At 55.9% G+C, this 20,056-nt stretch overlaps 3 protein-coding genes across 6 annotated transcripts in view; 2 read left to right on the top strand and 1 right to left on the bottom strand.

The window, feature by feature from the left end:
• GNB3 (G protein subunit beta 3) overlaps positions 1-1,979 on the top strand; it is a 5,602-nt gene extending 3,623 nt beyond the window's left edge. For both annotated transcript variants that reach the window (XM_045296021.1, XM_045296022.1), the window contains exons 7-8: positions 449-665; positions 1,416-1,979. In XM_045296021.1, the coding sequence (XP_045151956.1) occupies positions 449-665; positions 1,416-1,522 (324 nt within the window). In that variant the 3' untranslated portion in view covers positions 1,523-1,979. The remainder of the gene's footprint in view (positions 1-448; positions 666-1,415) is intronic.
• Positions 1,980-4,188: 2,209 nt separating this feature from the next.
• On the bottom strand, positions 4,189-6,651 carry CDCA3 (cell division cycle associated 3). 2 transcript variants are annotated; one of them, XM_045296023.1, is made up of 6 exons: positions 6,107-6,651; positions 5,731-5,905; positions 5,361-5,487; positions 4,835-5,128; positions 4,608-4,711; positions 4,189-4,514 (listed from the first exon to the last, which is right to left on the bottom strand). In XM_045296023.1, exons 2-6 carry the CDS (start codon positions 5,848-5,850, stop codon positions 4,359-4,361), a joined length of 801 nt encoding a protein of 266 aa, XP_045151958.1. In that variant the 5' UTR covers positions 5,851-5,905; positions 6,107-6,651; the 3' UTR covers positions 4,189-4,358. The 2 variants fall into 2 exon arrangements, with proteins under 2 accessions (XP_045151958.1, XP_045151959.1); XM_045296024.1 differs by having other exon boundaries at positions 5,731-6,651.
• Positions 6,652-6,923: 272 nt separating this feature from the next.
• Positions 6,924-20,050, top strand: USP5 (ubiquitin specific peptidase 5). Of its 2 annotated transcripts, none has more exons than XM_004708131.2 (20): positions 6,924-7,082; positions 9,640-9,765; positions 10,515-10,581; positions 10,749-10,882; positions 11,047-11,192; positions 11,432-11,616; positions 11,962-12,056; positions 12,735-12,928; positions 13,754-13,825; positions 14,114-14,201; positions 14,321-14,446; positions 14,915-15,068; positions 15,833-16,007; positions 16,601-16,689; positions 17,154-17,276; positions 17,790-17,933; positions 18,017-18,162; positions 18,336-18,489; positions 18,694-18,778; positions 19,538-20,050. In XM_004708131.2, exons 1-20 carry the CDS (start codon positions 6,972-6,974, stop codon positions 19,629-19,631), a joined length of 2,508 nt encoding a protein of 835 aa, XP_004708188.1. In that variant the 5' UTR covers positions 6,924-6,971; the 3' UTR covers positions 19,632-20,050. The 2 variants fall into 2 exon arrangements, with proteins under 2 accessions (XP_004708188.1, XP_004708187.1); XM_004708130.3 differs by having other exon boundaries at positions 17,154-17,345.
• Positions 20,051-20,056: the final 6 nt, after the last annotated feature.

Raw genomic sequence — 20,056 nt, 5'->3', positions numbered from 1 at the left:
TACAATATATATTCAGATCTCACTTAGTATTGCAACAAGGCCCTCATTGCCTTATTGTTTCCCCCTGTGCATGGTCCTCTTCAGGAACATGCATCCCATTTTCCTCCCGTGGATCCACATTAAGCTGAGCCCCTGCCCTGCCATTCTGAAGTAGGCTTGTTCTCAGTCCGAGTGAACTGGTTGATCATGACAAGACAGTGGCATCTTTCCCTGACCCTGGGGTCCCCCTTGAGCGGCGCCGGCTGCACTCACTGGCCACGTGGAAATGGCGCCTGGGAAGAATGTTGGTTGTGAACACAGTGTGGTGTGCTGGCTCCTTTTCAGCCAGTGCTGGGGAAGGGATAGGCGGCAGGGTGGTGGTGGTGGTGTCTGAGCCAGGTTCCAGACAGGGCAGGACAGGTGGTGGCTTCCCCAGGCTGGAGTCCTGACCACCCCCCTGCACTATCAGTTTTTCCCCAACGGAGAGGCCATCTGCACGGGCTCGGACGACGCCTCTTGCCGCCTCTTTGACCTGCGGGCGGACCAGGAGCTGACGGCCTATGCCCACGAGAGCATCATCTGTGGCATCACCTCCGTGGCCTTCTCGCTCAGCGGCCGCCTGCTCTTCGCAGGCTACGACGACTTCAACTGCAATGTCTGGGACTCCATGAAGAGCGAGCGCGTGGGTGAGGCTGCCACCTCCTGCCACCCCTCTCTGTCCTCACACCAGCGCCCCTTGTTGGGACCCACTCACTGCTGCGCCTCAATTAGTGGGTAGCTCTGAGACCCAGCCCAAGGACCCAGCGCCCGCAGCTCCCCATCTATGACCATCTTCCCTCAGAGAAAAGTTGCTCTTGGGCCCCATGGGTGCCAGGAGTCAGCCCCTCTGTCCAGTCACTTCTGGGTTCTTGAGGTTCCAGACCAAGGGTGTTCTCATGGAAGTGTGGGGGAGAATCAAGGCGTTCGGGGAAGACCTGAGGGCCCTGACCCCAACCTGGGGCCATGACTGGGCCCAGCATGAGCGTGGCTGCTGCTCGGAAGGCGGGGACGACCAGTGCCGAGTGACAACACTGGTCCCAGAGTTTGAATCTCAACCCTAATTCTGCTGCTTACTTCCTGAATGCCTGGGTCTGTTTTTTCATCTGCAAACAAGGAGTGGGACTGAAGGGCCTTCCCTGTTTCCCAGGACCCATCCACATATGGGAGTAACCCCCGCCCTTGTCTTCCTCATTGCACACCCGGCACCATCGCAGACTTGAGGGGTTGACCTCAAGAGAAACCCCCTTCTTACTTAGAGTAACCCTCTTCAGTCTTCTCCAGGGGCTAAAAGTCCGATAACTAGCCTGCTAACCGATGACCCCTGTATGTGCACACACACACACGTTTTCTCCCACAGCCATGCGAGGAGGCAGGCTAACCCTGACCTTCTTCTTCAGGCATCCTGTCTGGCCATGACAACAGGGTCAGCTGCCTGGGGATCACGGCGGATGGGATGGCGATGGCCACAGGTTCCTGGGACAGCTTCCTCAAGGTCTGGAACTGAGGAGGTTGCAGGCGAGGGAGGCAGAAGGCCATGGAGACCCCCAGCTGCATCTCCTTGAGGTTCCTCTTCTATATTCTGGCTGCTTTTCCCACCAAGCGTTCTGTCTGGCCCACAGGGGGGTTTGAGGAGTGTGCCCCTGAGAGACAGCATCAAGACAGAGGTGGTGTCTTCTCCCTTGGTCTCCCCCTCCTCATAGTCCCACAGCCTCCCCCTTACTGAGCAAGGACAACGGACCCTCTCCTGCTCCAGCCCTGCCAGGTCCATTAGAGTCTCCAAGTCCGAGCTCTTTCCCCACGGCCACTACCAATGCTCTGACCTGGGTGGTTCAGGTGGCTCAATCTGGACCCTAGCTCTGACCTTGTGACATCGCTCGGGTGCCGCTGGGGACCTGGTCCCCTTTTCCTACTGTCCTGTGTTCTCTCCTAAAGCACCTGTAATAAAGTGTAGCGCCATGCTATGTCTGTGTTTGGCTTCAAACCAAACGGAAACCTTCGGCCATGGAGTCAGTTCCAACTCATGGCGACCCCATACCAAAACACACACACAAACAAACAAAAACACGAAACAGTTCATTTCAACTCGTGGGGACCCCATACCAAAAACATAAGCAAACTGTCAGTTCTAACTCATGGCAACCCCGTACCAAAACACACACACAAACTGTCAGTTCTAACTCATGGGGACCCCATACCAAAAACATAAGCAAACTGTCAGTTCTAACTCATGGCAACCCTGTACCAAAACACACACACACACTGTCAGTTCTAACTCATGGCAACCCCGTACCAAAAAACAAACAGTCCGTTTCAACTCATGGCGACCCTATAGGACAGGACACAACTGCCCCTGTGGGTTTCTGAGACTGTAAAGCTATAGAGCCTCATCTTGCTCCCTTGGAGCAGCTGGTGGTTTCAAACTGCTGACCTTGCTGATCACAGCCCAACAAGTAACCATTATGCCACCAACAACCCTATGGGACAGAACTGTACCGGAAGGTTTCTGAGACTGTAAGTCATCACAGGAGCACACAGCCTTTATTTTCCTCTAGTGGAGTGTCTGGTGGGTTTGAACCACTGACCTTTTGGTTACCAGCTCAATGCTTAACCCATGGCACCAACAGGGCTCCTTATGCTTGGCTCTATCCTGGTTTAAGTCCCCAAACACCTGAATCTCACTTCTTCACCCATGGAAGGCAGCCTTGTCCTTTTCACCAGTAAAGCTCAGAGAACCAAAGGCTCCCCTTTCCACTGATGCAAGAGGTTTGGAACTAGAACTCTGTGGGACCCCACTGCAGTCCTGGTCTCCCTGGAGGAGACGCCTGGTGGAGGGAGCTGGAGTCACAATTAATTAGAGGTGCTTATCTGCAGGGAAAGCCTAGTCAAGACAGGACAGGGCTAAGTAACAGGGTTGGGTGCAAGGGTAATGGCTTTAGCAAAGTAATTCTCAAGAGCAGCAAAGTCACAGGCGGGCAAGAAGAAATGGACTTGGTTTCTAGCACAAGTTCAGATCCCAGGCGCCACTCTGTCACTGAATCAAAAACTGTTAAGTGTCTATCAGGCGACATTGTGCTTGGGCCTCAAGGAGCCAACAGGCAACGCGATGCAGCAAAGCATTGCAGGTGCAGTGATAAAGGCTGGTACTTGGGAAAGATGAGAAGACATGCGGCGAACTGGGGGTAGGGTGGGGTAGGGGTGGAGTCTGAGATGAATCAGGGGCAGAAGGTATTCACCTGGAGGTGGGGGAGTGGGTTCTCCAACAGCCTGCCTGCGGTGTGTGTGTGTGGATTGCCGTTGAACAGGAGTAAGGTTATAAAAGGCTCTTAAGTGCCAGAAGCCACTGAAGAGTCTTGAGCAGAGTCGTGCTATGCCAGTCACAAAGGCTCAACTTTTCACAAAGACAGCCTTACCAGCTGTGTGGGTTGAATTAGAGGGAGGGGTGTCTGGAGCCCAGGTAGGCTGCAGGTGGTAAAATCACAAGAGTGATGGGGACAGAGGTAGGGCAAGGGAGAAGAATGGGAATGAGATTCTAGATAGAAAATTATTGATCAAGTGCTAGGATGTGGGGCATTCTGAGGAAAGGCTTGCAAATGGTGGCCAAGGTTTGGAATTGAATAAATGGATGACCGATGCTCTTGCATATTGGAACAGGAGATGAGCAACAGCTGCTGGCGGGAGATGATAAATTTAATTTTAGACCAACTGGAGCTGGCTGGTAGAAGGCCTGGTGGTGCAATGGTTATGCATTTGGCCGGGATCCACAAGGCAAGCAGTTTGAAACCACCCGCTGCTCCATGGGAGAAAGATGGGCTTTTTACTCCTGTAAAGAGTTACAGGCCTCCTGCCCCCCCGCCCAAAAAAAAAAAGTTACAGTCTTGGGAATCCACAGGGGACAGGTCTACCCTGTCTGAAGGATCACTGAGTCAGAAGCCGCTGATGGCAGTGAGTAATTGGATAAAGGGTCATGGTTAGAGAGACCTGGGAATCATCAGAATGTATGGGGATGAATGCCTGGAGAGAGCAAGGGGACAGGTCAAGGAGGGAGAGAAGCTGCAGGGAACCTTCACACCGGGGAGCACAGGCTCTTCTGGCTGGTGTTTTCTACCCAGAAGACCCAGCACAAGGTTTAGGTATAACACTTAAAAAAACATTTTAAATTACTTCCTTTAATATACAAGAAACATTAACAACAAAGGTCCGATCACGCTCTCAAAGGAAGCCCAACCGAGGGGTGTAGAAGAGTCAGAAAAAAACCAACCAACCACACTACTTCTGAGTTCGGCAGAGAAAGGCAACATCACGAAGCTCCGGGTGATTCCAGTACTGGGGTCACGCAGGGCCTAGCTCTCCACCAGGGCAAAGTGCTGGTTTTCCTTGTCATGGCCCTGGCTTGGCTCCCACGCTTGCCCTCTGGTTTTCATTAGTCGCCTAGTTCCGAGGCGGGGCCCCTCTTTGAGTTCCCTAACGTTTCCACTCAGGGGAGAAGGCCGCTTTCCCTGAAAGGAGAGTGTGCGAGTGGGAAGATCCGAGTAAAAGGGTCCCCCACTCCCTGGACTGGATTGCTTCACCATGGCCCCCTCTCCCTTTACCTGCCGTGGTGTCAGGGTCCCAGGGGAGTTGTCATCCTGAAGGATAGTGAGAGGGGATCGCCCTATGCCCTTGCCCTTGGGTTTCCGTCGGGTGCATTTAGAACCTAGCGTGGGTTGGGAGTTAAAGCAAGGACCCCCATTAGTGGCTTCCACTTGACTCCTTTCACATTAGCATAGCACATTCTCCTGGTGTCTCTGATGGACACCTTGTCCTTAAGATTCTGTACCTGAAGATTGAGGCGTCTCAGGCTCTCTCAAGGGCTTCTCTGAGCCCTGGCTGGCCATCAGGCTCTCTGGAGGCTGGCCTGCTTCCTCTGTGGAAAACACCTCTTTGGAGGGGAGCTCTGTTTGGCTCAGAGGCGGTATCAGATCGTCTCTCGAGACCTGGGTGCCCAGAGGTAAGTCTAATTTGGGAGATGAAGGTGGCTCTGGGGGCAGAACAGGCTCTGGGGAAAGACTTGACTGGGGAGCTTCGGTGTCAAATACTTCACTCAGCTGCTTCACCAGTGGGCTCGGAGGCTCTAAAGGAGATACGTGAGGTGGGACACATTTGACCCGCTGCCACAGATCCCTCAACCAGCTGAAAAGAACACAGGAGTTGTGGCATTCCTGCCCAGGTGGGTGAGGGAATTGGAAGAGGGAAATCAGGGGAGAGGGGGCAATGTGGAGAAATGAATGAGGCGAGGAGTTGGGGAGACAACAGAATTCTCTTGGAGGAGTCCTGAGACCCACCACCCAGGGCCCAGAACCCACCGCTGGTGGTCTTCATAGGTGTCCGTGCAATGCCGAGGGTAGGTGAGCGCGGATCGCAGTCCTGCGTGGAGTTAGGACCCTCCTGCTGTTTCCCTGATGGTAGGCTTGGCTCTGCAGAGCTCTCCACCTGTGACGACCACAAGCAGGCCAAGTTTGGCTTGGGACTCTCCTCTCCCCAGGCCCTTGGCCTCGGGCAGACATTCCAGGGAGAGTTTGCAAAGTCCTCGCACCTACCCCACACAGGCTGAGAAGGTGCAAAAGAAAGCCCCGAAGTGGGAATGGTGGCGAGAGTTAGGGTCCACTCAGGGCCAAGTGCGGCGGGGGCGCAACCACTTGCTCCTCGCCTCCCCTTCCCCGCCCCGCAGTATACCTGGATGGGTGTGCGCTGGATCCCCGCACTCGGAGAACGCGGGTCCGCCACTCGAGCCAGGAGCTTGTTGTGCGGCGGAGACCGCGCTGGGGTGACCGGGACGCTCTTGGCCAAGCCCATGTCCACCAGGAAAGCGGGCTGGGGCAGGGCCCGGCTCGAAAAGAGGAAGGGAGGCCTGCGAGAAGCGACTCAGGTCTCAGCTCTTACCAGGATCGGGCCCGCATTTGACCCAGGACAACCCGATCTTCCCAGTGTCCAAGGGAGGAACCTCCCGGCCGCTGTGCAAGAGCTACTTGCGGGGCTTAATGGCTGGTGCAGCTGACCAGGAGGTGCATCCTAAGCCTCCTGGGACCCCTAATTTATTCAAATCACTTACCGGGCCCCAGTGCCACCTCGAGTCCACCGGAGCTCGAGTCTCAACTCCCGAAGCTAAGTTTCAAACTTCCCGCCACGCCCCCTGCCTTGACCCTATTGGCTACCCCGACGTTGGCGTCCCCTTGCTATGGACGTTACCATTGGACTGGAAGCACGTCAATCAGAGGGGTCCTGGGACCAACGGACGGAGACTTGGCTTATCGCGAGACTTTGAGCGCTAGTTTTCGCTTTTGAAACCTCCAGGTTCAAAGACAAATTATTTTATTAACCAAGAGAGAAACCATAAACGATCACGCTGTTATGTTCAAAACCAGTTGGAGATGGAGCTAGGATGGTTTCGCTTGAGACGAGTGGGATAGGAATAGTTATTGGTCGAAGCAGCTATTAATCACTCGATACTAACTCGTTCCAAGCTCAGCCTCATGGGGCAGGCCTTTTTCAAATATTAGGAAGGCAAATCGCTTTTTAGTCACTTAGTATTTTCTGATTGGACAAGTCCCCAGCAAAGGTTCTGGGACCGATTGGCTTAAATATCTGTCAATTTCTCCTATAGAAGGCACTCGAAGGGATTGCAGCCCACACCCGGGGTCCCGCCTGGCCGCTCGACAGACGCATAGACCGTAGAGAAGTGAGACTGGTTCTTTCCACTATCAATTGTGTCAGAAGCGCTTTTCATTGGCTTTCGTCAGGAGTGGGAGCAGAAGGGGGGGGGGGCACTAGCAGTCAGGCCCCGCCCAACTGCCATTCTCGCGCGGCTTCCCTTCGGCGCATGCGCCTAATCAGTACTGCTCATTGGACGCGAGGAAAAGGGGGTGGGGGACTGGGAACGGTGGGAGCCGCCGTGTGGAAGAGCCGCTGCCGGTATCATGGCGGAGCTGTGTGAGGAGGCGCTGATATCAGTATTACCAACAATCCGCGTCCCTAAGCCTGGAGACCGGGTCCACAAAGACGAGTGCGCCTTCTCCTTCGACACCCCGGTAAGCTTGTTCCCCACGTCCGCAGCGAACACGACTTCCTTCCTTCGCCCTGGTCATTCTGCCGGGGCCTGCAAGGCTTGAGCGGCCGCCTCCCCGCGGTGCACCACGGGACTTGGAGTCTCCCACGCTCCTCCGCCCCGTTGCATTTCATTCTCTGGGCCCGTCGTCAGACTACTATCCCCGGAAGCGACCGCGCTCTCCAAATCCGCTCCCTCCCTCGCGGAGCACTGTGGGGATTGTTGTTGCTCACTCCCCTCCGCCGCCCTCAACTAAGGGCACAACCCGACCTTCGGACTACATCTCCCGTGCGGCCCCTTGAGAAAGTCTCAGAGCTGCCCTGGGCTCTTGCGCGTGGCTCTCTGGGTTTTGTAGTTTCATGATGGGGGCGACCCCCGCCCCTATTCTGAGCCGAGGTGGAGGGGTAGTGGTGTCTGCAGTTGCTAGGCGGCTAGTCGTCTGAAAGGGGCGTTGAAGTCGATGGATAGAGAAAGGCCGCGTTAGGGAAACCACCCGTGGTTAATATGGACCTGGGGCGGGGAGGTGGGTCATTGATAATGAGAGGTGAACCTTGCTCGCAGCACCCCAGTACAGAGAAAATGGGACACCTCATTGAAGGCATTCCCAGAGAAATGTTTCCTTTCTTGGTGGGTGCTAAGGAGTCTTACCCATCCCGGCTCCCACTCTTGACTAGTTAGACAAAACTGCCACCCACACCGCGCTTCACGTTCTGCAGGCTCCACCCGGTGCCTCCCTGCAGCAGCTCCATCCAGGCCGGAGCCTGCACAGAGAGGACAGCAGCCTGGGACCCGCCCCCCACCCCCCTTGCCACCCCTCCCTTCAAACCACGACTGGGCCCTGCCCATGGTGTTCAGCCGGACCAGCTCGTGGCTGGAAAACTGCAAGTCAGAGGGGGAAGGCTTGTTCAAGCTTCACCACTGCTGAGTACAGCAGCACCACCGAAGGCCCCAGTTCAGGAGCCCTGCTGTCATTTGGGGCTTGCTCGATTTGCTGGACTTGCATGGGGTCTCAGACAATGTGCTGCTTCTCTGAAATCGGGGCTTCAACAAAGGGATAAAAAGGACTTCTCGAGCCGACCTTCAAGGGGCCATACCGTCTGTGGTGCCCTCGGCAACTTTTAGTTCCAACAGAGGAGTTTTCATCCCCACAGAGCTCCCACATTCCTCCAGATTCTCAAATGCATGGATTTCTCAAGCGCCCTCCTCCTTGGGAGGGAAGTGGTTTTCTGCATTCCTAGCATATGGTAGAAGATGGTGGGTGCCTCCTTACACTCCGTTCCCTGCCGCCTCTCTCCTCGGTCACAACGTTGACTACTTTAAAAGAAGTTTTTACACTCTTCTGACACTCTCCTTCTCTCACGCCAAGTCAAGAGGTCTGCTGGTGACCTAGTTGCCTAATTGACCGTTTTTGCCACGTTTGATGATCTTTACATTCGGTTCATGGTGAGAGGCCCGTGGGTGACTTCCCGGGTGGTGGGAAGTGCACTGTTTGCCTGTGAACCTTGCAGCCCATGCTGTTCTAGGGAGTGGCGCAGAGCAATCTGGGATCAGGACTGGCTCCGCATCGTCCTAGTTTTCACTTCACTGCAGGGAGATTTTCAAGGCCACTGAGCCTTTTATTCTGGGAAGAAGATGCCTATTGTTACTCAAAGCCTTGACTTTCTGGGAAGACTGTTATTGTCTCCAATTTCCTCCTCCACCTTCTCCCTCTGTTTACTACAAAGGCTCCTATGTGAGCTTTTTCAGCCTTGGGAGGAAGCCCACCCTCCCTCTTCAGACCTTTTGTCTTTCCTGGTCTTCTTACTGGCTTGTACTCGTTCCAATTGCCTCATTAATGATGCTAGATTGTTTTGGGAAGAAGGTGACCTTGAGGTTAGAGGTAACTAGATGGCACTTTGGTGGGGATCGTAGTTATTGATCAGGCTTCAGTGGGAGAGGAGGTGGAGGGTTCACAGGGTGGCCCCGTTTGACCCCCCAAGAAGAATGTGGTATAGGAAAGGTCTGTGCTTGCTGGCAAGCACAAGGGTTACAAGCTCTATTCTGGTGCTGCAATCTGCTCCCCTATCCTAGAGGGCAGGTCCTGTTTGTCTTGGGTGTCCCTAACTGCTCCACTGTCTGACATGAACATCTTTTCTCTCCTAAGAAAGGACCCTTTCCCCTCTGAATGTCATCCCTGGTGCTCGCAGTACACATGGTTGATTGCCATTTACTTTCGGGATCTCTTGACTCTGGAAAGAGGAGTGGGAAGTGAGTTCTCTGGGATTGACTAGAGGGGACCAGTGTCCAAAGGAACAAAAAGGATGAATGGTGACTCAGATGTTAGCTAGCCCTCTGATGGCCTTTTTGGTTCTTATCAAAGTCATCAAAGGGGATGGGGAGAATCTAAGCCAGGTAACAGTCACAGAGGGATAACCAACTTGCTAAGGGCCACACGGTGTTAGAAAACAGAACCTACCTTCTGGAAGCCAGGAGTTTTAGCTCCAGGTCTCTGACTTCCCTACCTGGCCAGACTTGATCCGCCTGTGTATCTTGCACTGCAGGAGTCTGAGGGGGGCCTGTACATCTGCATGAGCACCTTCCTCGGCTTCGGGAAACAATATGTGGAGAGACACTACAACAAGACGGGCCATCGAGTCTACCTGCACCTCCGACGGACCCGGCGCCCGGTAAGGACAGGGCAGAGGGTGGCGCAGACACACCCCACAAAGCACTGCTTTACAACCTCTGCCCTTCTTACCCACTGGCTTCGGGTCCTCTTTTTTATCTACTTTTGTGTGTCTTGAAAACCTGGATTGAACATGGTGAACGGAGTTAATGTCACTTAACCACACACAGGAAGATATTGGAATGGCAATGTTTTGTGACTTGTTCCTATACTTGGTATTTGGTTTTCTGCCCAACAGTTGTGGCTCGTTGCATTTTGTGACACTGCTGGCAACCTCCACAGTCTCCCAGCCCATGTGTCATGTCCCTTCCTCCTGTGTTGCTCGTCTCCTTTCTCCTCCCCTCCTCCCTCCTCCCTTCAGAGCTTTATCCCTGGGAAAATGCTGTCCTTTGAGCTCACACGGTTGATGGTTCCAAGGAGGCGGGACTCCCCTGGTGTGATTGGTCACCTGGTAGCCCCATCTGCTGCGTGGCTGAAAGTTGGGTCAAGGGGATGAGCTCAGTTCAGGCTTGGGGGTGAGATGGGGGTGACTAAGGGCAGTAGTTGGGAGGACGGGACAGGGTCTACCAATTTCTACCCAACCGTTGAGCTTAACTGTTACATAGAGATTTACTTCACTCACACACACACTTGGCTCAGTATCTTTGTCTGCTGCAACCTCTTCCTAGTCCCCCACCATCCATCCTCGGAGTCTTCCCTTCCCTGGCATCAGGTGCCCTTAATGAGCCTGCTCTTCTTACCCCCTTGCAGAAAGAGGAGGACACCACCACAGGCACCGGAGACCCTCCCCGGAAGAAACCTACCAGACTGGCTATTGGTGAGCAGCATGGACATTTGTTCTCTCCTGTGAGCTGGCCTTCCCTCCCCCTCTCGGCGGCATCAGGGAAACCCCCGCACAGGGTCCTAGAGCTCAGGAGGGGATAAAGAGGGGGCATTGACCTGTGGCGGCTGTCCTACTCTTCCTCTTCCTCCCTGTCCTGCCAGGTATGGAAGGTGGGTTTGACCTCATGGAGGAAAAGCTTGAATACGAAGAGGATGTGAAGATTATCATTTTGCCTGATTACCTGGAGATTGCCCGGGAGGGACTGGGAGGACTGCCGGACCGGGTCAGAGAGCGGGTAGGAGACCCTTCCCGCCCCAGCAGCAGAGATGGTGGGGCCAGGGCAGGGGTGCTCAGAGTAGTGAGGTACTGGGTGAGCATCACCAGAGCTGAAGAGCACGGTGGGGAGGGAGGTGCACAGAACTGGGTGCTGTCTCTGACCCGCTACGTCCCCCTCCACAGGTGACCAGTGCCATAGATGCCCTGCTGCGGGCCGACTCTGCCTCCCGCAAGCAGGAGGTGCAGGCCTGGGATGGGGAAGTGCGGCAGGTGTCTAAGCACGCCTTCAACCTCAAGCAGCTGGACAACCCTGCTCGAATCCCGCCCTGGTGAGGCCTGGCCCTTACACCTTGGGGCACCACTGTCAGGGCAAAGACAAAGAGCCACCTTTTGCTGGGGATCTGGTGGGAGAGCGGGTTTGCCAAGGGCAGGACTGAGAAGGAGACTGACAAAGCAGGGCCCCCTCCAGAGGAGAGCAGGTGGGAGGGCTCTTGGGGCAGGTGAGAGCCCCCTTTCCTGGCCACACGCATCACCCCCAGCCTCCCTCCCCACTCACCTCTTTGGGCAGTGGCTGGAAGTGCTCCAAGTGCGACATGAAGGAGAACCTGTGGCTCAACCTGACCGATGGCTCCATCCTGTGCGGCCGCCGCTACTTCGACGGCAGTGGGGGCAACAACCATGCTGTGGAGCACTACAGGGAGTCAGGCTACCCGCTGGCTGTCAAGCTGGGCACCATCACGCCCGACGGAGCAGGTAGCCCCCTTCCACACACACATGTGCTATGTATGTCTTCGTTTTGTGTGACACCAGTACATACGTGAATACATCCTCTTAATGCAAAGTGAGGATGTTCAAGATGAGACTAAATCTTCAGTTAACCCCCTGGACCTAGTCCCGTACTGACGTGAGACAGGTCAGTCCTGCCCTCACTCTGTGTGACTCCAGTCTCCAGCCCAGCTTCCCTTGCGCCTCACCTGGAAGGGCATGTGACCGCACTGTGATTCAGGCACCCAGCCCTCCTGTCCCTCTAGGGCAGGGAGTGGGATTGGTGGCCATGACAGTCCACCCTCTTGACTCTGTCCCTGCCTCCTGCCCTAGACGTGTACTCATACGATGAGGATGACATGGTCCTGGACCCCAACCTAGCTGAGCACCTGTCCCACTTTGGCATTGACATGCTGAAGATGCAGAAGGTGAGAACTGCCAACTTTACCCCTGCCCTGTGACGGGCCGCCTGAGGCAGAGGGTAGAATTTGCAGCAAGGTACTACAGTTAACCCAGTAGCCAAGATACAAGGGAAGGCTTCGAAACGACCGTGGGGAAATGCCATTATCGTTTCATTCCCTTTTCCACCAACTTGTTTAACATGCCCTCGAATGTGGGCCTCCTGTGGAAAACTCCGTAGGATCATCTGTTCCTCCAGCGAATACTAACGGAGTGCCTACGACAAGTGTGGGCCCGCTTTCAGAGGCTTGTGTTCTGGGGGAAAGGCAAGTGGTAATCACATAGTCAGCACAAACAAGTGGATGGACAGACAGACGGATGCATGCTGTGAAAGAGGGGTAGGGGCGCAACAGTCATTTATAGCAGGAGGTCTGGGGGATCAGGGATTGCCCCTGAGGAAATGGCATCGGAGTGAAATCTGCAGGTGACCCAGGATTAACTTCAGGAGGGGAAGGGCCTTTCCAGTAGGGGGCAGCACCCCTACCAGCAGAGGCGAATAGGCCTCTGAGCAGGTTGTGTGTGGCCCAGCCTGGATAGCTTACAGGCCTCTCACTTTTCAGGTGAGTTGTATTTGACCCTGTGAGAGGTCAGTGTGAAAAGGGCCAGGTGAGTGTCTTGCCCAGTCTAAAGTGCGCCTGCCTTTGCAGACAGACAAGACGATGACCGAGTTGGAGATAGATATGAACCAGCGGATTGGTGAGTGGGAGCTGATCCAGGAGTCTGGTGTGCAACTTAAGCCCCTGTTCGGGCCAGGCTACACCGGCATCCAGAACCTGGGTAACAGCTGCTACCTCAACTCCGTGGTCCAGGTGCTCTTCAGCATCCCCGACTTCCAGAGGAAGTGAGTGGTACCCTCTCCCCACAGTGGCCCAGGGTTCTGCACCCATAATCCCTTCAGCTCTCCTCCTGGCTGCCAGCCTCTGGGCAATCTCCTCCTTCAGCCGCCCTCAATAGGTGTGCGCTTTCTCCCAGTCTCAGAACAGTTCTAGGGTGCCGTGGCTGGTGTGTGTCACCACATCCCAGCCTTGCACTCATTCCCCTGGCAGAACACACCAGCAGATCCCCAGGCTCTGCAGGCCGCGCATCTGACTCCAGGGTTAGCAGGGGTAGTGACATTGGATGAGCGCCTAAGATGGACAAGTAGCACTTGAGAGGAAGGGTTTGGACCACGAAGAAGAAAGGCAGATTCTTAGCGTAAATGTTTCCTGCCTTAGTTGGGAAGCAGCCCTGGCGGCATCTTAAGTGTTGGGCTGCTAACCACATGATTGGTGGTTCAAACCCACAAGCTTCCGTGTGGGGAAAAGATGAGGATGTTGACTCCTGTAAAGATTTAGTCTCGAGCCCTTCTACCCTGTCCTATAAGTTGGGATCGAGTCAATGGCAGTGGGTTGATCTAATTCGGAGGGATCCAACACAAATTCGAAAACTTAGACTGTACCAGCAAGCTCTGCCCGGTAGACTGGGAACTAACTCTCCTACTCCTGAGCTGCCCTCCCCCTGGTAAGTGCTGTGCCCTGGCATAGTGGAGAAGGCGACAGAGATGTGGGCTCCGAGGTTCTGCTACCCGGAACCTCACACTGCGGAGAGCTTGTTCTGTGAGTTAGTAGATCACCGCTCGCTTCTCTTTTCCTCTGAGCCCAAGCAGTGATCTCTGTCTGGTTCTTAGGTATGTGGATAAGCTGGAGAGGATCTTCCAGAATGCTCCGACAGACCCCACCCAGGACTTCAGCACCCAGGTGTAGGTAGCCCTCTGTCCGAGAGTCCCTCCCACTCAGCGGGGGTGTGCACTCCCTCCCGCATGGACACCTGAGGGTGGGTGGCAGGTACCCCCTGGTCACTCACCAGCTCTTGGGTGGCTGTCCTCTTGGCTTGTTTGTCCTCGTCTTGGTCCCTGTGGAACACAAAGGTTTTCACCCTTGAGACTTGTCTGAGGTGGGCCACCATCGAGGGCGAGGGGCAGTGGGCGGGCAGGCGGGCGGGCGTCAGCGGGACTGGAGCTAACTGGTTCTCCTGGCTGTTTTCACAGGGCCAAGCTGGGCCATGGTCTTCTCTCTGGAGAGTATTCCAAGCCAGTGCTGGAGTCCGGTGATGGGGAGCAGGTGTCTGAACAGAAAGTGAGTTGGGGTGCCTCTGCCCCTTGCCGATGCTGGGGTTATTGGGAGACTGAGGTCTGGGTGCCTTAAAAGCTACCGGACGGGCTAAGCCCAGCTGAGTCCCTACCCTCACTCCCCAGGAAGTTCAGGATGGCATTGCCCCTCGGATGTTCAAAGCTCTCATTGGCAAAGGTCACCCCGAGTTCTCTACCAACCGGCAGCAGGACGCCCAGGAGTTCTTCCTCCACCTTATCAACATGGTCGAGGTGAGGGCCAGAGGGAGACTCGCAAAGTCACACTCCTCGAATGCGTCCCCCTTTGCTTCCCTCCCTCTCCCTCCTGCCCATCCTTTCCTGTCGGGGCCCCGCCCGCCTGCCACCGCCCGGGCCTCCCCCTGTTCCAGACAGTCTGCACGAACGGAGAATAGTTAGTGAGGGCGTGCTTGTACACCTTGAGCTTGCAGCCCTGTAGGATGCAATCACAGAGAAGGGCTCAGAGCTCAGAAAGAAAATAACCAGCATGGCAGCCTAGCCACACAGTGCTCCGTGGGCCAGCCTGTGGAGGAGGGGCACGTGTGCATTAAAGTCGCGAGCTGACGTCAGTCTGCTCCACCCTTGCATCCTCGAGGCTGTCTCCACCTCCTCCCCCTTTCCCCTGCCCCCCCAGTGAACCTGCTCAGCCTCCTGTTCCCTGCCTGGCTGCCTAGAACTCCCCACCCTGTGTCTTCCCCACAGAGGAATTGCCGGAGTTCTGAAAACCCAAATGAAGTGTTCCGTTTCTTGGTGGAGGAGAAGATCAAGTGCTTGGCCACAGAGAAGGTGAAGTACACCCAGCGAGTTGATTACATCATGCAGCTGCCGGTGCCCGTGGATGCGGCCCTGAACAAAGGTAGTGTGTGCTCAGCAAGGGCTGGAAGCAGTGGCAGGCGTGCTCTGTGAGAAGCACTGGGCATATCCGATGGAGGCAAGGCCTGGCCCCAAGGGCCAGCTTGCTTCCCGGTGTGCCCTGCTTCCAGGGTCACTGGGGATGCATAGGCTTCACCTTGCCCACAGCTTGAGACCAGTCCTTGGTGAAGGACATCACCCCATTGCCAGTGTCAACTCACAGTGACCCTCTAGGACAGGGTAGAACTGCCCCTGAGTTTCCCAGATTGCAACAGTGTACAGGAATAAAAAGCCCCGTCTTTCCCCTGAGGAGCTGCTGATGGTGTCGAACTCTCGACCTTTTGGATCTCAGCCCAACCCGTAACCACTCAGCCACCAGGGCTCCTCTGGTAAAGTGGGAGGGCAGCAAAAAGAAGGCCCTCAAAGAGATGGATCGACATGGTGACAGTAGCAGGGGCTCAGGCATAGGGACCATGTGAGGCTGGGGCAGGACCGGGCAGTGTTTCGTTCTGTTGGGTTTAGCGTCTCTGGGTTGGGACCAATTTGATGGCACCTAACAACAATAACAACAACCACCACCAACACAGCCTGTTGGCCAAAGCTGTGTTGAAAAGGAGAGGCAAGACCCTAAAGTGGCTGATGGTCTAGTGGGCATTGGGAGGGGAGAGGAGCTGTAGTCAGCATGGCCGCAGAGCCTGCGGGCAAGGCTGGGGGAGAAAAGAGTCGATGCCCTCCATCCGAGGGCCCCACTGGTCCCTTCTGCCCCAGAGGAGCTTCTGGAGTATGAGGAGAAGAAGCGGCAAGCCGAGGAGGAGAAGCTGCCGCTGCCGGAACTGGTCCGGGCCCAGGTGCCCTTCAGCTCCTGCCTGGAGGCCTACGGGGCGCCCGAGCAGGTGGATGACTTCTGGAGCACCGCCCTGCAGGCCAAATCAGTAGCTCTCAAGTAAGCCCTGCTCGTCTGGGCCTAAGGCTTTGGGAGCACTGGGAGCTGTGAAATGTCTCCTGTTCTCACCTTGCGTTGTTGGAACCTCAGGCTGAGTCCTTTGGGGGCTGGTGATCTGGCAGGAGTAGACGTGGGTGACTGCTGTGTCTGTCACCTGCCCTGTCCCCGCACCCCTTCCTTCCCTCTCCCCTGGTACACCCATCACCTACAGCCATCCAGCCCCTCCTGCCTCAGAGCCGCCCTCTGTAGGGCTCCGGAGCGGTTAGCCACGGCTTTCCCCCACCCTGTGGGTCTGCTTTCATCCCTTGGTCGTGGTTGAGTGCAGGCCCTTAGGGACAGAATTAGGATTGCCAGAAACAGCCTTTGTGGTGGCGTGCCATGTTGTTGGCACAGGCTGGAGATGGGAAAGAGAGCCCTGGTCGGAAGGGAATTCACTACTTACCCTGTACTGTGTCCGCGCCTGCGGAGGGAGAGTGTGGTGGGGGATCTTTTGAGCTTTTAGGTCTCCCCCCCCCCCCAGGAGGGACTAAGGGGCTATGAGGAAAGGGGAGCCATGGGATGCTCGGGGTACCAGGACATTCTCTCTTCCCTAGGACCACACGATTTGCCTCATTCCCTGACTACCTGGTCATCCAGATCAAGAAGTTCACCTTCGGCTTAGACTGGGTGCCCAAGAAGCTGGGTATGGTGCCCGGGCCGAGGGAGGTGACGCTGAGAATGCTAGGAACCAGGAGGGGCCGTAGCACCTGTAATCCCTGCTTCTCAGACTGGCCTCTGAGCTTCCATAGTTTAGAGTTGGTGCAAAACAACGCTGACTCAGAAACGTTAGAAGGCGTCTTCAAGTTCGCAGTTAACAATCCCAACCAACGTGATTTCCATAGTTGGGTTTTTATAACCGGTCAAATGTTTTTACCTTGAGAGTCTTGGGCAGTGAGTTCTGGCTCCTGGAGAGATTACTGGTCTGACTTCCTTTTCCCAAACAAGGAAGTGGAGCTCCTCCGAAGTAGTAAACCCCCCCAAGCCGGGAGCCAGGCCGTCTAAGGTCGGGCCTGCTCTTGGTAGCTCCTCATGACCCAGCAGTGAGCTCCCCAGAAGTGGTTCTTGAGAGCCGCCGAGGCGACCCTCGCCCTGCCCTTCCCTTTGCAGACGTGTCCATCGAGATGCCGGAAGAGCTGGACATCTCCCAGTTGCGGGGGACAGGGCTGCAGCCCGGTGAGGAGGAGCTGCCTGACATTGCCCCTCCCCTGGTCACTCCGGATGAGCCCAAAGGTAGCCTTGGTTTCTATGGCAACGAAGACGAAGACTCCTTCTGCTCCCCTCACTTCTCCTCTCCGACATGTTAGTGACTCTTCCTGCCTGTCTCTCTCCTTGCTGATGGGGGGCCTTCTCTGCCTGCCTCCCCACCCTGTCCTTTGTGCTCCTCTCGTCTTCCCTTTCCGGTTTCCTCTGTCCTTTTGATCAAGCTGGGGACGCCCTAGAGCACACCCCGCCACCTTCTCCCCAGGGGTGGCCGTGGCCCTGGTTAATCGCCTCTGAAGTCCCCTTACCTCCTTGCTTGGGGGTGGGGGGGGAGTGAGTGCCCTGCAGCAGAAGCTGGGCCATTCTCTGAGCAAGCCCTGTCACCTCCCTTCTGCGCCTTTGGGATAGCTGTGTGGTCCCTCTAGTTCTGGGATAAGGTTGATGAGGGGCATGCATGCACTTGGATGGCTGGGAGAAAGGGCTGTGGGTGCATTATGGAAGGGAGCAGTCAGTGTGCCCACCCCACCCCCCATTCCCCACCAGCACCCATGTTGGACGAATCCGTCATCATCCAACTGGTGGAGATGGGCTTCCCTATGGATGCCTGCCGCAAAGCCGTCTACTACACGGGCAACAGCGGGGCCGAGGCGGCCATGAACTGGGTCATGTCACACATGGATGATCCAGGTAGGCTGGCTGGCAGAGCGGGGCGGGGCAGGGCGGGCTACCATCCTCCCCGCAGACACACTTCAGCTCTTTACCGCTGACAGATTTCGCGAACCCCCTCATCCTGCCTGGCTCCAGTGGACCGGGCTCCATAAGCACAGGCGCCGAGCCCCCGCCCGACGACTGTGTGAGCACCATCGTCTCCATGGGGTTCTCCCAGGACCAGGCCCTGAAGGCTCTCCGGGCCACGGTATGGGCTGCCACGGGGAGCAGAGAGCCAGACTCGGTCTGACCGAGCAGAGGATTGTGTGCGTGGTGGGGGGCCAGGGGTTGGGTGTCCTTTGGTGACTGCAGTGAGTTCTCCCCAATGACTTGCTTGCCCCAGAATGTGCTCAGAAAAGTAACGGTTCCTTCTTCTCCAAGAACAATAGTCTAGAGCGGGCCGTGGACTGGATCTTCAGCCACATTGATGACCTGGACGCGGAAGCCGCCATGGACATCTCAGAGGGCCGCTCCGCTGCCGACTCCATCTCAGAGTCGGTGCCAGTAGGACCTAAAGTCCGGGACGGCCCTGGAAGTGAGTGGGCCCGGGAGACAAATGGGACAGCTGGGAGGAGCTAGCCAGCCCACTGCTCCTCTTGGGAATGCAGTGCTGCTTTCCCCAGGGGCCAGTTCCTGGGGGTGGGGCTTGAAGAGTGCCCTGCATGTGCCACATGCCCTGAGCCTCAGAGTGGCATGCAGGCATTCCACATTCATTGTCATCTGTCCTCTCTCTCCCCAGAGTATCAGCTCTTTGCCTTCATTAGCCACATGGGCACCTCTACTATGTGTGGTCACTACGTCTGCCACATCAAGAAGGAGGGCAGGTGAGGGGCTGCCCGTGGGCACCTTCAGTGGGGAAAGGGAGGTGGGAATCCGTAGGGACCTTGTGGAAGAAATTTTTAGAAAACCTGTGATATGGGGCACAAACACCCCCAGACTGGACCGTAACTTACAGCAGAGATGGGCAAATGAGCCGAAGGGCTCTTGTCAATTCTGTCTTCTTAGAATAGAGCCATACCTCATCATTAGGCGTTGGCTCTGGCTGCATTCAGAGCCATAATGGCATCATGGCTATGTGTCGGGCTGCGATCCAAAAGGTTGACAATTCAAAACCAGCAGCTTCTTGGGAGAAAGGCGGGGCTTTCTACTTCTGTAAAGAGTTACAGTCTTGGAAACTCACAGGGGCAGCCCTACCCTGTCCTGGAGGCTCGCTGTGAGTTAGCATTAACTCGGTGACACTGAGTTTTGAGTTTATGGCGGCATTTGTGCTGCAGAAGCTAGACTAAGTCACGCTCAGAGGGCAGGTGACCTGTAAACCCTGAGAGATCCACTGTCCAGCCTTCACCAAAAGTTTGCCGACCCCTGCCTTATAGGAATGTTGTAAAGATAAAAGAGGACCCCAAGACACAATAAGGGAAAAGACCCTGGTGGCATTGGGACCCTCCCTTCAGGTGGATAGCAGGTAGGCTGTAGGTTTGGGGGCCCAGGCAGAACAAAAGCATCAGGATAAATTGTAGGGACTGTGCCTTGAGAGGTGAAACCGATCCAACATGAAATGTGCATCCTTTTCTGCCCTTCCCCAGATGGGTGATCTACAATGACCAGAAAGTGTGTGCCTCCGAGAAGCCCCCCAAGGACCTGGGCTACATCTATTTCTATCAGAGAGTGGCCAGCTAAGAGCCCCCCTCACCCTTAGCACTGGGGGCAGGGGCAGACCACCCGGCCTGAGGGATGGGGCTGTGGGATGGGCTTCGCCCGGCCCCTTGCTCTATACCTTTTTTCTTTTTGTCCCCTGCCGCAGGGAAAAAGCTGGAGGCCTAGAGCAGGGCCAAGCAAAGGGGAGGGGCCACATTATAAACTTTGGGAGTAGAGCGGGAAGGGTAAGGGAGGGCCGGCCGCCTGTCCACACCAAGACTCTAGCGTCCCCTGCCCCTGGACCCAGTGTGCTGCTGCTCTGCAATCCTGCCCAGCCTCTGGTGTGGAGCGGGGAGGGGTGTCTTCTTTGTGTGTGTGTGTGTGGGTGGGTGGGTGTGTGCGCGTGCGTGGGTGTCGCTTTGTGCATCCTCTTCCAGGGGAGGGAGCGTCTGTGCCTCCCCTCCTCC

Source organism: Echinops telfairi, unplaced genomic scaffold (assembly GCF_000313985.2).
Source record: "Echinops telfairi isolate 266 unplaced genomic scaffold, ASM31398v2 ScPeMD7_7356;HRSCAF=8355, whole genome shotgun sequence".
In the NCBI taxonomy this organism is placed as follows: Eukaryota; Metazoa; Chordata; class Mammalia; order Afrosoricida; family Tenrecidae; genus Echinops; species Echinops telfairi.
Note: the sequence above shows the minus strand (reverse complement) of the source record. Positions and strands in the feature narration are given on the sequence as shown.

Excerpts from the sequence above, each read along its gene's own strand:
- CDCA3 (XM_045296024.1), bottom strand. The coding sequence starts at position 5,850 with ATGGGCTTGGCCAAGAGCGTCCCGGTCACCCCAGCGCGGTCTCCGCCG. Across the intron at positions 5,488-5,730 it reads TCCAGCGCACACCCATCCAG|GTGGAGAGCTCTGCAGAGCC; the intron begins GTATACTGCGGG and ends TGGTCGTCACAG. Across the intron at positions 4,515-4,607 it reads GGACCCTGACACCACGGCAG|GGAAAGCGGCCTTCTCCCCT; the intron begins GTAAAGGGAGAG and ends CTCTCCTTTCAG.
- USP5 (XM_004708130.3), top strand. The coding sequence starts at position 6,972 with ATGGCGGAGCTGTGTGAGGAGGCGCTGATATCAGTATTACCAACAATC. Across the intron at positions 10,582-10,748 it reads ACCTACCAGACTGGCTATTG|GTATGGAAGGTGGGTTTGAC; the intron begins GTGAGCAGCATG and ends CTGTCCTGCCAG. Across the intron at positions 18,163-18,335 it reads TGAAGGCTCTCCGGGCCACG|AACAATAGTCTAGAGCGGGC; the intron begins GTATGGGCTGCC and ends TTCTTCTCCAAG.